Raw genomic sequence first — 13,028 nt, 5'->3', positions numbered from 1 at the left:
TAGCTCCAATCACTTGTTTGTTTTAGCTTTTGAGCAACCACTTCACACTGATGACTATTAAATTTTGAAGTCTTTTACACACGTACTTTTGTTGAGCTTTGTCATCCTCCAATCCTATCTTTGTGTGATTTGAGTTTGGGACCCAAGTACATTGCCTTAAATATTCATATTAAACGTGTTAAATTCAGCCCATTATGATGGTTTTTCTGGCTTTCGTTTTTGGATTCTAGTTTTGTCATTTGAAATAACCCATTTTATTGTGTTTCTTATGTTTCTGTTTTTGTTTTCTAGTATAAAACAAGCAAAGAAGGGAGTGTAATGGGAGTTACAGTGTCCCGGCTTGCAATGTTGTCTCACTGCCAAGCTCTGTCGCAGGCCTGCAATTATTCTGAAGGTCAGACCTCATCCCATGACTGCCTTCTTTGTTACCTTCAGAGATATGTGACTGTGAGCACAATGCTCAGTGACTGGACCTCATTTAATGACCAAATTCAGAGTGAAGTGTCCTAAGACACATTCTTGGCTTGCTTTTGTTTTCTTCTTTCTCAAAAATATGCTATAGTTTAAAGGAACCAAAATTCTGGCAAACCAAAATGTAAAGCATAATTTCTAGAGTATAGCAATAGAAAACCCTAATTAAAATCATGTTTTTATTAGCTGTGGAATGTCAGGTATCTCCATCTTCCCCTGCCTGTGTAGTGGGCTACCAGCTATACATTTGGAGTCAAAGAAATTCAGCTACCAAAAAGCATAAATTAAAACACAAAAATGTATTCGATATTTTTGAACTTTAGATAGGTTAATACATATTGCAAAAACCACTATTTGCCTCAGAATGTTCTTTGCAATATTAATTTTTTTAGTGTTTTCCCTTTGTAAAATGAAACAGTAAATGGTCATGATGTATTTTTTAACCAGACAACAATGTTGTTCCATCATGAAATTAAATATATGTATATAATGGAAGCAATCAAAAAGCCCTTAAATAAGGATTGATTAGGTTATAATATATCCAGGCCAGGCATTGTGGCTCACGCCTGTAATCCCAACACTTCAGGAGGCCGAGGCGGATAGATCACCTGAGGTCAAGAGTTCAAGACCAGCCTGGCCAACATGGTGAAACTCCATCTCTACTAAAAATAACAAAATGAGCCAGGTGTGGTGGCTTGTGCCTGTAGTCCCAGCTACTTGGGAGGCTGAGGCAGGAGAGTCACTTGCACCCTGGAGGCAGAGGTTGCAGTGTGCCGAAATCATGCCTCTGTACTCTAGCCTGGGTGACAGAGCAAGACTGTCTCAAAAAAGAAAAAAAGAAAAAGGTAATAGTACATTCATATAATGGCTGGGGCATTAAAATTTTTATTTTTGAATATTAAAGATATGGAGAAATTGTTTCAATATATCATTAAGTAGGAACAAGTTAGGTACCAAGTTTTGCATTACATATAGATACATATAGATATCTGACATATCTATCTATATGTAAATATGCCTAGAAGTATATGTGTGTGTATAGATAGAATGTTTAGAGATATATACGTATATACACCAACTTTTTTTTAGGAAGTATCTTTTAGGAAATTTAAATTATATTTGTCAAACTTCCAAAGTTTCTAAAATAAGCATGTATTCTCTACATAATTAGGAAAAAATACCTCTTGGAAGAAATGCCTAAGTCACAAGACGTTTCTAACTCCTTGTCTCTGTTGTAACCACATTACCCTATGAGCAGTCCTCTACCCTTTTTCAGGAGACCCTCAAAAAGCCCCTGAGAACTTAGTCATTTCTCTAAAAACATCAAATCAGTCTGGGCGCTGTGGCTCACGCCTGTAATCCCAGCACATTGGGAGGCCGAAGCAGGAGGATCACTTGAGGTCAGGAGTTCAAGACCAGCCTGACTAACATGGTGAAACTCCCTCTCTACTAAAAATACAAAATTAGCCATGCATGCTGGTGTATGCCTGTAATCCCAACTATTTGGGAGGCTAAGGCAGGAGAATTGCTCAAACCTGGGAGACAGAGGTTGCAGTGAGCTGAGATCATGTCACTGCACTCCAGCCTGGGTGACAGAGGCAAGACTCCATCTAAAAGAAAAAACAAACAAACATCAAGTCAGTTGTTTATGAGAGGCAAGTGACATGATTTTGCTACTTAACACTAAACATGATTTCTTTGTCTTCGTATTTTTTCTATTTTAGGGGAAACAATAGTAAATGTCTTAGACTTTAAGAAGGATGCTGGGCTGTGGCACGGCATGTTTGCGGTAAGCTACTCGGATTTAAGGCCCTTGGTATAAATTGTGCTTGAGATAAGGCCGGCATGCTGTGTAACTGGAGCATCTCTCAGTGCTTGTTTGAAATTTAAGTCCCCTAAAGGCCAGTAATATTTTCCAGAGACTATATAACCTTTCCATTGGACAGAATGTTTTGAATGACTGCCATGCATAAGCTGCATGCTGCAACTGAAGAAAAGTAACAAGGTAGATGGGGATTCTTCCCATCAGAGAGGAACAGGTAGCATACTATGGGTGTTAGACAAAAAAGGTGACTTCCTTCCAGGTCTGGGCTTCAAGGCAGTTTTTATGGAAGAAGTGACAGCTGAGTTGGACTTTGAAAAATAGGTAAGCTTTGGACATACAGAAATTTTTGTAAGGGGATATAGAGGTAGAGAGAGGGGACACTTCAAGTGGCAAAACTACCTTATATAACATGCCATATAGGTGGAGAGAGAGAAAAAATACAGGGTTACCTGAATTGTAAAGGACCTCAGAGAGCATCTAGTCCCACTTACTGGATACTGCAGGAGCTGGAAAAGCATGGAAAATGAATCATGAGGGAAGAGGAGGTGGATCCCTTTTCACCCAGAACCCTCCGAATCTTCGTTATGTTTACTTTCTAGCTCTTTTCTGAAAGCTTTCCCATTTTCTTCTTTATCAGAAGTTAAAAATCCTTTTGAGGAGTTAAGAAGAATCTCTTCTCTGTGATACCAAGTGCAAGATAGGGACATGTGTGAAGAATTAGTTATAAACACCAGTCTTTTCCTGAAACCAAAAGTTTCTCACCAGAGCTAGAAACTTGGAGAGAGAAAATAGTGTCTTGCAGTGATATCTTGGTTTCTTAGGGCAAATTAGAGAGTGAGCAAAATGGCTAATCTAAATACGAAGGCTTGGTTATTCTACCAAGCTGGGTCTCTTTGGGGACAGGGTGTCAGGTATGCTTGATTGGAGTGGCAGGAGAGACCCTAAATTGCATGACCCCTCAACACCTTCAGCTTTATCTAGCAAAAAAAAAAAAAAAAAATTAACAGGTGTAGGCAGGACCTCCCGTAAGAAACAGGGACATTTTGATTTCTTGCTTTGTGATGCCCACCTACCCCTTTGTGGCATGTGGCAAGTACGAACATGATAAAAGCATTAAGTGGGTTGGAGGGCAGTTTGGCAGAGTCTTTTAACATTTTAAAAGCATATACTACAGCTGGGCACTGTGACTCAGGCCTGTAATCAGCAGCACTTTGGGAGTCTTAGGCAGGCGAATTACCTGAGGTCAGCAGTTCAAGACCAGACTGGCCAACATGGTGAAATCCCGACTATACTAACAATACAAAAATTAACTGGATGTGGTAGTGCACGACTGTAATCCCTGCTACTCGGGAGGCTGTGCAGGAGAATTGTTTGAACCCAGGAGGTGGAGGTTGCAGTGAGCCAAGATCACACCACTATACTCCAGCCTGGGCAACAGAGCAAGACTCTGTCTCAGATAAATACATACATACATACATACATACGTACATACGTACATACGTACATACGTACATACGTACATACACCAGTCCCAGCTACCCTGGAGGCTGAGGCAAGAGAATCACTTGAGTTCAGGAATTGGAGGCCAACCTGGGCAACATAGTGAAAGCCCTGTCTCTCTCTCTCTCTCTTTTTTTTTAAAAAGCATATCCCATGTGACAGCAGTGCTACATATCCATATATGGAGATACTTGCATAAGCCCAGGGAAGGGAGTAGGAATGTGCTTCTTGAAACATTTTTTGTAGTAGCAAAAAATTGTCATTAATAGGGAAATGCCTAAATAATTGTGATGTAGCCAAACAATGGAATACTGTGCTGCAGTTCAAAAAGAATTATGTAGATCTCTTGTACTGATATGCGTAGATTTAGCTCTAAAACAATTTAAATGAAAAAAGCAAGTTACAGATATATATATAATATGATGCCTTTTATGTTTAAAAATACTTATATGTTTCTATGGGAACAAATGTCTGTGAAAATGCATTGAAGAAAGATTGGAAGGGTATCTGTCAAATTTGTAACTGATTATCTCTGACGAGGAGAGGAGGGAACCAGGTTGGAGGGTAGGTGTTAAAGGAACTTCAATCTTGTATTTAATATTTAAGATTGTTTTCAAAGAGCATGTATTTGAGTATTACTTGTATAATTAAAATTGCTAACAAAATATCAGCTCAATTTTAAAATACTAAGTATGTATTTTGTATTGATTACTTTTCTTATTTCTTTGTTTTTCAGAATGTAATGAATAAGATGCACACAATTAGCGTACCCTACTCTGTTATGAAAACCTGTCCTCTCTCTTGGGTCCAAAGAGTACATGCTCACAAAGGTAGTCACCCGCAGCATCTGAGCTTTAATTATGTGACTGTTTGAATTAAGATTTCAGGGATTTCAGAGAATTTCAAATTGCCTTTGTTAGAAACATTTCTATGCCCCTGTCCCTTAACTGTAGAGTTCAGTTACTACAGAATTAGGTACCTTACCTATTCATCTCACTGTTGTCCTGTCTTAAGCATTGAGATGAATTTTTTCCAAATGCGAGCCTTAAATTAGATTTGAGTGTCTTGGTATTCACAATTTCCTTGGCTGGGATACTGTGACCTGCCTAGAGGGTCTCAGTGAACAGACAATTGTAGGTCCAGTCAGTTGTCTAAATGTGATAATTTCTGCCTCTGAGCTATTGGCACGATCTCTTTGAAACCTTTTTTATTTTCTCCAAGCACATATCCTGATTCCCCAAATAAGTAAAAATGTCTTTATTATGGTATATTACATATGTACGAAATTTATTGTGTATGTTAACTTCATCCCTTTTGAATTTATAGCCAAGGTAGCTTTAGTAAAATGTCGGGACTTGCACTGGGCTATGATGGCACATCGGGACCAAAGAGACGTGAGCTTGAGTTCCCTCCGAATGTTAATTGTGACTGATGGAGCTAACCCCTGTGAGTATTTCTGCACTGTGGGTCTGGGAATATCCTGTGTTTTGATAGATTAGGGGTTTTTGCCCTGTACTAAGATGTAATTCACATACTGAAAAACTCACTCATTTAAGGTGTGTAATTCAGTGGTTTTGGTATATTCACGAGTTGTGCAACCATCATTACAATCTAAGTTTAGAACATTTTCATCACCCAAAAAGAAACCACATACCCATTATCAATCACTCCCCATTTTTCCCCCTGCCCCCAGCCCTAGATGACTGCTAATCGATTGCCTGTCTCCCTAGATTTGCCTCTTCTGAACATTTCTTGTAAATGCAGTCATACAGTATGTGGTCTTTGTGATGGGCTTCTTTTAGCATGTTTTTCAACGTTCATCCATGTTGTAGTATCTGTCAGTACTTCTGCATTCCTTGTTACTACCAAGAAATCGTCCATTATATAGTTATACCACATTGTATTTACTCATTCATCTTTTGATGGATCTATAAGCTTTTAAACCATTCTTTTTGGCTCATTCATGTATAACCTCTTTCTGTCATGTAACTGGGTATTCCTGTGTTACCTGCTTTCCTCTACAAGCCCGCAAATCCTGATCCTTCACACAGTAGAATCAGGTAGAGCACTACGCTATTTGTCATAATGGACTTTTGTCCATAGTCACATTGATCATCATAGTCTAAAACACAGACATAGGCTTGACCTTAATATCATATAGAAGGTGGAGCTAAGCCAATATTAAATTGCACTGCCTATGACAGTTCCTCAGGAAGAGTTGCTAAATTATAAACTGGCTGCATGTTACCTGCAGTGTTATCTCTGATACTGATTTGTCAGTCTCATAGGAGCACCCTTATTCCAAGGTGTAACTTTAAATAGTGTCAGTAACCTTTTATGGACTGGATGAGCATTAATTTGTCCTTGAAATATATCAAACCATCTCACAGGGACAGTAAAATATTTGTGTGGAATTAACAATATACAATATGGGTTCTCATGAGAAATAAGTATGTCAGCTTTCTATTATTGTGGTTTTTTGTTGTTGTTTTTTTTTTTTTTTTTTGAGACGGAGTCTAGCTCTGTCGCCCAGGCTGGAGTGCAGTGGCACGATCTTGGCTCACTGCAAGCTCCGCTTCCCGGGTTCACACCATTCTCCTGCCTCAGCCTCCGAGTAGCTGGAACTACAGGCGCCCGCCACCACGCCCGGCTAGTTTTTTGTATTTTTAGTAGAGACAGGGTTTCACCATGTTAGCCAGGATGGTCTCGATCTCCTGACCTCGTGATCCACCCGCCTCAGCCTCCCAAAGTGCTGGGACTACAGGCTTGAGCCACCGCGCCCGGCCAGCTTTCTATTCTTTACTATTTTCCTGCAGTAATGAAAATCACAATTTCAGCTTCAGGTTGATCTGTTCCAACTCCTTAGGGTCTGTATCATCCTGTGATGCCTTCCTGAGTCTGTTCCAAAGCCATGGACTGAAGCCTGAGGCCATCTGTCCGTGCGCCACGTCTGCTGAAGCCATGACTGTAGCAATCCGCAGGTACTGTTCAGGATGTCAGATGCTCTTGATGTATGTTACAACTTGGATGAAATGTACAGTATTTACCAGGAGATGACAAAGGGGTGTTAACTAATTTTCTGAGTAGTTTCAAGCGTCTCATTTTTCCCACTCTTGCTCAAAGTGTATGTAGTAAACTGAAAAATTTAATGTAATTTTGTATTTGTGAATTAGCTCTTTTTCTGTGCCATTTTGCTCTTCGGAATCCATAGCACCTTAGATTAGAAATAGACTGTTCCTGTTTGTAGCTTAAGTATGGATAGTGTATCTATAGTATACTCAAGACTATTACATATGTAAGTATCAGTGAATGTGTGTGTGTGTATATAGATATACTTTTTTTTTTTAGATAGGGTCCCTCTTTGTCACCCAGGCTGGAGTGCAGTGGCATAATGATGGCTCACTGCAGCCTCGATCTCCTGGGCTCAAACAGTCCTCCTGCCTCAACTTCCTGAGTAGCTAGGACTACAGGCGTGTACCCCCAAGCCTGGCTAATTTTTAAATTTTTTTGTAGAGATAGGTTCTTGTTATGTTGCCCAGGCTGGTCTCAAATTACTGGCTTTGAGCAGTCCTCCTTCCTTGGCCTTCCAAAGTGCTGGGGTTGCAAGCATGAGCCACCGAGCCTGGCCCAGTACGCAATACTTGATGATGATGATAATAAATGACCATGTTGCTGGTTTATGTGTTTACTACACTACACTTTTTTTTAATTTAATTTTTTAGAGATGGGGTCTTCCTCTGTTATCCAGGCTGGAGCACAGTGACATGCTCATAGTTCTTTGTAGCCTCAACCTCCCAGACTTAGATCGTTCTCCCACCTTAGCCTCCCAAGTAGCTGGGACTACAGGTGTGTGCCGTCATACCCAGCTAATTTTTGTATTTTTTGTAGAAATGGGGTCCCACTATGTTGCCCAAGCTGGTCTTGAACTCCTGGCCTCAAGCAATCCTTCTGCCTCAGCGGTTGCTGGGATCACAGGTGTGAGACACCACACCCAGCTCTAATTTGGCATATTTTTGGGAGAGAAAATGGAGAATTTTTTGGTATTGTAGCCAGAGGAAATTTATCTTCCTATGTATTTGTATTTTTCTCTTGATGTTATTTCATTCACCAAACTTGATGGGTTTTTCTTTTCAGGCCTGGAGTTCCAGGAGCCCCTTTGCCAGGAAGAGCCATTCTCTCAATGAATGGATTGAGCTATGGGGTAATACGGGTCAATACTGAAGACAAAAATTCAGCACTGACAGTCCAGGATGTGGGGCATGTAATGCCTGGTGGTGAGTTGTGAGGAGCACCATTTGGTTTTTCATAAAGATTTGTCATCAGAGATAATAGAGCCTGATAAAATACAGAATCTCAAACCAGGACTCCTTAATTCAGTACTTAACTCATTTAATTTCTCAGAGCCTCTCTAATAGTTAAGTCATCATAATTATGCCGACCTTCCTGCAGTATTGTATGACTTACCAATTGTGAATGCTTCAGGTCCACTTCTTTACCTGGAAGGCCAAATACTAGAGATATTAAAGTTATCTGGTTTTCACTGTGATTGCCAAGCCATTGGGACTGACAGAAAATTAGAGCATACTGCTTCCATGAGTGTTTTGAGTTTGACCTGCCTAAGGGTAACACCTCATTCATCTAACCTGTTTATTTGGGCTTTGCATTCATCTTTAATATGTCGCTGTCTATACAAGCTTTACATTTCAAATATACTTATGTAGTTTCAGGTTTATGTTTAGCATTCCTGTTTGGTATTTTTACTTAATGCCACTCAGTAAAAGCAAGACTTTCTTGGGTTCACAGGATGGAGTTGTTATTTTACAAAGGTTTTCTAGAATCTTTGTCCCTTAACCTGTATTTTCTGTACGTTAGGGATGATGTGCATTGTGAAACCAGATGGACCTCCCCAGCTCTGCAAAACAGATGAAATTGGAGAAATCTGTGTTAGCTCTAGAACTGGAGGCATGATGTACTTTGGGCTTGCCGGTGTGACAAAAAATACATTTGAGGTACATGATATTAACATTTCACAGGGAAAATGTTTGGTGAGGTCAGAATGTTACGAGGGCAGATCCCCTGGTTGATGGGACATAGCATAACATGTGGTTGAGAGTGTGTACTCTAGAGCTAGACTTGTCTAAGTTCAAATTCTGACTCTGCCAGTCACTAGGTGACCTTGGGTGAGTTGGTTAACCTCTCTGTGCCCCAATTTCCTTATCTTTAAAATGTGGGTAATAATTGTATCTATGTCATAGGATTGTTGTGAGCACTAATTGAGTTAATGTTTTATAAAGTGCTTAGAAAGAGCATCTGGCATATAGGAAGTGCTGTTGTGTATCTGTTAGATTTTTAAAAAGGGTAAGATAAGCTGGGCATGGTAGCTCATGCCTGTAATCCCAACACCGTTGGAGGTTGAAGTGGAAGGATTGCTGAGGCCAGGAGTTTGAGACCAGCCTAGGCAATGTAGCAAGATCCCATCTCTACCAAAAAATTTAAAAAATTAGCCAGGCATGGTGGTGCATGGCTGTGGTCCCAACTACTCAAAAGGCTGATGCAGGAGGATCCCTTGAGCCCAGGAATTCAAGGCTGCAGTGAGCTATGATCATGCCACTGCATTCCAGCTTAGGGTACAGAGCAAGACCCTGTCTCAAAAACACACGCATGCACACACACACACACAAAGAAAAACAAAAAAAAAAAAAAAAAAAAAAAAAGCGGTAAGAGGCCTCACAAAAATCCACTCTGGTGAATTTACCATGGTTTGAGCTTTGTAAATTCAAATTTAATTTCGAGAGTAAACTCCAATTTTGCTCAGTTACTAATTAAAAATGAAGACTGTCCTTTCACAGGAGTCAGGTTGCTCATATTATTCAGTCTTTCAGTCAGACAAATATTTTTTGAGCACCTTTTATGTGTCTGGTAATGTTCCAGATGCTTGGAGTTCATCAGAAAACAAAACAAAGCTCCTTGTGGAGCTCATGTTCTTGTGGGGCCAGCACATTCTAGCTAAACTAGCACATGGTTTTCCAGCAGGCACTTCTGCATGTGAAGCCAGGTTGTAATGGAAACTGCCTAGTGAACCTGGAAGTCAGAACAGGGGCGGTTAATTGTCTACATTTAATAATTGGAATTAACCTGTCTCAGGATACATTTTAGGGACCAGAGAAATTCACCATGCCAGGCGTGGGCATTCATAAGCTCTTCAAGCATGTGTTTACTGCCAGTCTCTTGCTTTACTTTCCTAGGTGATTGATTTACCTCCCTTGAACATGTATATACATTTAACTAATTTAAATCTCACCCTATTTATCTCTGTCACCCAGGCTGGAATACAGTGGCTCAATCATAGCTCACTGCAGCCTTCAACTCCTGGCCTCAGATGATCCTCTCATCTTGACCTCTCAAAGTGCAAGGATTACAGGCATGAGCCATTGTGTCTGTAATTTTTCTTCATTGACTTTTCCTTACTAAAAACAAGAGCCTCAAGCAGTGTTTGAAGATACTGATAATATTTTATTTCATTGCCTATCCTATGAGGCAGTTCCCTAGCCAGAATTCTCAAGACTTAATACCAAACTGCTAGGCCTATAGTGATGAAGAAAATTTGAAGTCTGCAGTGTAAATTTCGTGATAGTGAAGTAGAATAAAAATCCTACCAGAAAGGACAAAGCTAGTATCTGGGTTTTCCAAATTAAAGTTCCCAGTATTTTTCTTCCTGGTTTCTTGCATTTAAATCCTGAGAGAGTTTACCAATGTAGTTAACATTTCACTGGAGAAAAGATCTTGGTTTTGAATTTGTTTTGTGGTTTTGGGGGTTTTTTTTTTAGGTGCAGCCTCACTCTGTCACCCAGGCGGAGTGCAATGGCGCGATCTCGGCTCACTGCCACCTCTGCCTCCCGGGTTCAAGCAATTCTTCTGCCTCAGCCTCCTGAGTAGCTGGGATTACAGGTGCCTGCCACACCCCTGGCTAGTTTTTTTGTATCTTAAGTAGAGATGGGGTTTCACCATCTTGGCCAGGTTGGTCTTGAACTCCTGACTTCAGGTGATCCACCCTCCTCTGCCTCCCAAAGTGCTGGGATTACAGGTGTGAACCACCACACTGGGCCAAGATCTAGTATCGACTAGTCAGAAAATAAAAATATTGTATAAATAATGCTACCAGGGAGAAAAACTTTTGTGACATGTATGGTAACAGAGAGTTGATTTTCCATCACTCCCATGTGCTAGCTATTTGAGGCAAGTGAAACTCACTTCTTCATCTGTAAAATGGAAATACTAATGCTGTTTCTATAGGATTAATTTGAGGATTAATTGTAAAGCAAGTAAACCATGTCTGGTACTGATAAGCATTTCATGATGTTATAATTATTATTTTGTATAAAAAATAAATCTTAAAAATTATCCAGATGAGGCTGGGAGCAGTTGCTCATACCTGTGATCCTAGCACTTCGAGAGTCTGAGGTGGGTGGATCACCTGAGGTGAAGAGTTCAAGACTGGCTGGGTGTGGTGGCTCATGCCTATAATCCCAGCACTTTGGGAGGCTGGGGCAGGCGGGTCACGAGGTCAGGATATCGAGACCATCCTGGCTAACATGGTGAAACCCCATCTCTACTAAAAATTCAAAAAATTAGCTGGGTGTGGTGGTGGGTGCCTGTAGTCCCGGCTACTCGGGAGGCTGAGGCAGGAGAATGGCTTGAACCCAGGAGGCGGAACTTGCAGTGAGCCAAGACTGTGCCACCGCACTCCAGTCTGGGCGACAGAGCAAGACTCCATCTCAAAAAAAAAAAAGAGTTCAAGATCAGCCTGGCCAACATGGTGAAACCTCGTCTACTAAAAATACAAAACTTAGCCGCGTGTTGATGGTGGACGCCTGTAATCCCAGCTACTCAGGAGGCTGAGGCAGGAGAATCGCTGGAACCCAGGAGGCGGAGTTTGCAGTGAGTCGAGACTGTGCCTCTGCACTACAGCCTGGGTAACAGAGCAAAAAACTCTGTCTTGAAAAAAAAATTATCTGGGTGCTGTGGTTCACACCTGTAGTCCCAACTATTCTGGAGTGTGAGATGAGATCACATGGGCCCAGGAGGTCAAGGCTGTACTGCAGCATTATCGCGCCTGTGACTAGCCACTGCATTCCAGCCTGGGCAACATAGTAAGAACTCATCTCTTAAAAAAAAAAAGAAAAGAAAGGGTAGGGGGCAGCTATCAGGTAGAAAAAATAGGTAAGAGACATGAATAGGCTACTCACAAAAGAAATACAAATGCCCAGAAAACAAAGGAGAAGAAATTCAGACATACTACTTATGAAATGCAATTAAAACAATAATGGGATTAATGTCTACTGTCTTGAATTTAAATACTTTTTTTTAAGTCTGAGTATGGTGGCTCACTCCTGTAATCCCAACACTTTGGGAAGCCAAGGCAGGAGGATTGCTTGAGGCTAGGAGTTCAATACCAGTCTGGACAACATAGCGAGACTCATCTCTACAAACACATTAAAAATTAGCCAGGCGTGGTAACGCACACCTGTAGTCCCAGCTACTTGGGAGGCTGAGGTGGGAGGATTGTTTGAGCCTAGGAGTTTGAGGCTGCGGTGAGTTATGATTGCACCATTGCACTCCAGCCTGGGCAACAAAGTGAGACTAATCTCATTTAAAAAAAAACGATTTTTTTTTTAATGAATTAACAATGGGATATATTTTTTGGTACTTGATTGGCAAAGTTTGGAAAAATGGATTGCACACAGTATTAGGCAGGACATGGGAAAAACCAGACATTCTAATATGGTATTAATGAGTGTAAATGGATACAACGGTTTTAGAGGCCAGCAAATTAAAATTGAAAAGACTGATGTCTTTTGTACAGATGCATAAATGAATACAGCACTATTCATTAAAGCACCTTTATAATAGTGAAACATTAGAATGGCCTATCCAGCTGTAATAAAAGACTGGTTACATTCTAATAGCTACCATTTCCTGAATACTGACTCTGGGTCAGATACCATACTTGTTTCTGCAAATCTGTTTGCATTCCTTAATCTTTACTCCAAGCCTGTGAGAGGCACAGAGTACTCCATTAAATGGCTGCAAAACAGAGGTTCAGAAAAATCCAGGCACTTGCCCAAAGTCTATGTTACTAGTAAGTGGCAGAGCCAGAAATTGAATTGACACCAATGACTATGCTGTCCTGTCCCCCATGAAATGGCATATTACAGAGCTATTTTACAAAGTG

The 13,028-nt window shown here is 40.6% G+C and overlaps 1 protein-coding gene across 4 annotated transcripts in view; it reads left to right on the top strand.

Moving 5' to 3' along the window:
- The window catches only part of LOC105474366 (disco interacting protein 2 homolog B), a 263,589-nt gene that overhangs the window by 199,127 nt on the left and 51,434 nt on the right, over positions 1 to 13,028 (top strand). For all 4 annotated transcript variants that reach the window (XM_011728986.3, XM_011728988.2, XM_011728987.2 and 1 more), the window contains 7 exons: positions 292 to 394; positions 2,196 to 2,260; positions 4,533 to 4,626; positions 5,123 to 5,242; positions 6,663 to 6,777; positions 7,931 to 8,070; positions 8,669 to 8,805. In XM_011728986.3, the coding sequence (XP_011727288.1) occupies positions 292 to 394; positions 2,196 to 2,260; positions 4,533 to 4,626; positions 5,123 to 5,242; positions 6,663 to 6,777; positions 7,931 to 8,070; positions 8,669 to 8,805 (774 nt within the window). The remainder of the gene's footprint in view (positions 1 to 291; positions 395 to 2,195; positions 2,261 to 4,532; positions 4,627 to 5,122; positions 5,243 to 6,662; positions 6,778 to 7,930; positions 8,071 to 8,668; positions 8,806 to 13,028) is intronic.

This window comes from Macaca nemestrina, chromosome 10, assembly GCF_043159975.1.
Source record: "Macaca nemestrina isolate mMacNem1 chromosome 10, mMacNem.hap1, whole genome shotgun sequence".
Lineage (NCBI taxonomy): Eukaryota > Metazoa > Chordata > Mammalia > Primates > Cercopithecidae > Macaca > Macaca nemestrina.
Note: the sequence above shows the minus strand (reverse complement) of the source record. Positions and strands in the feature narration are given on the sequence as shown.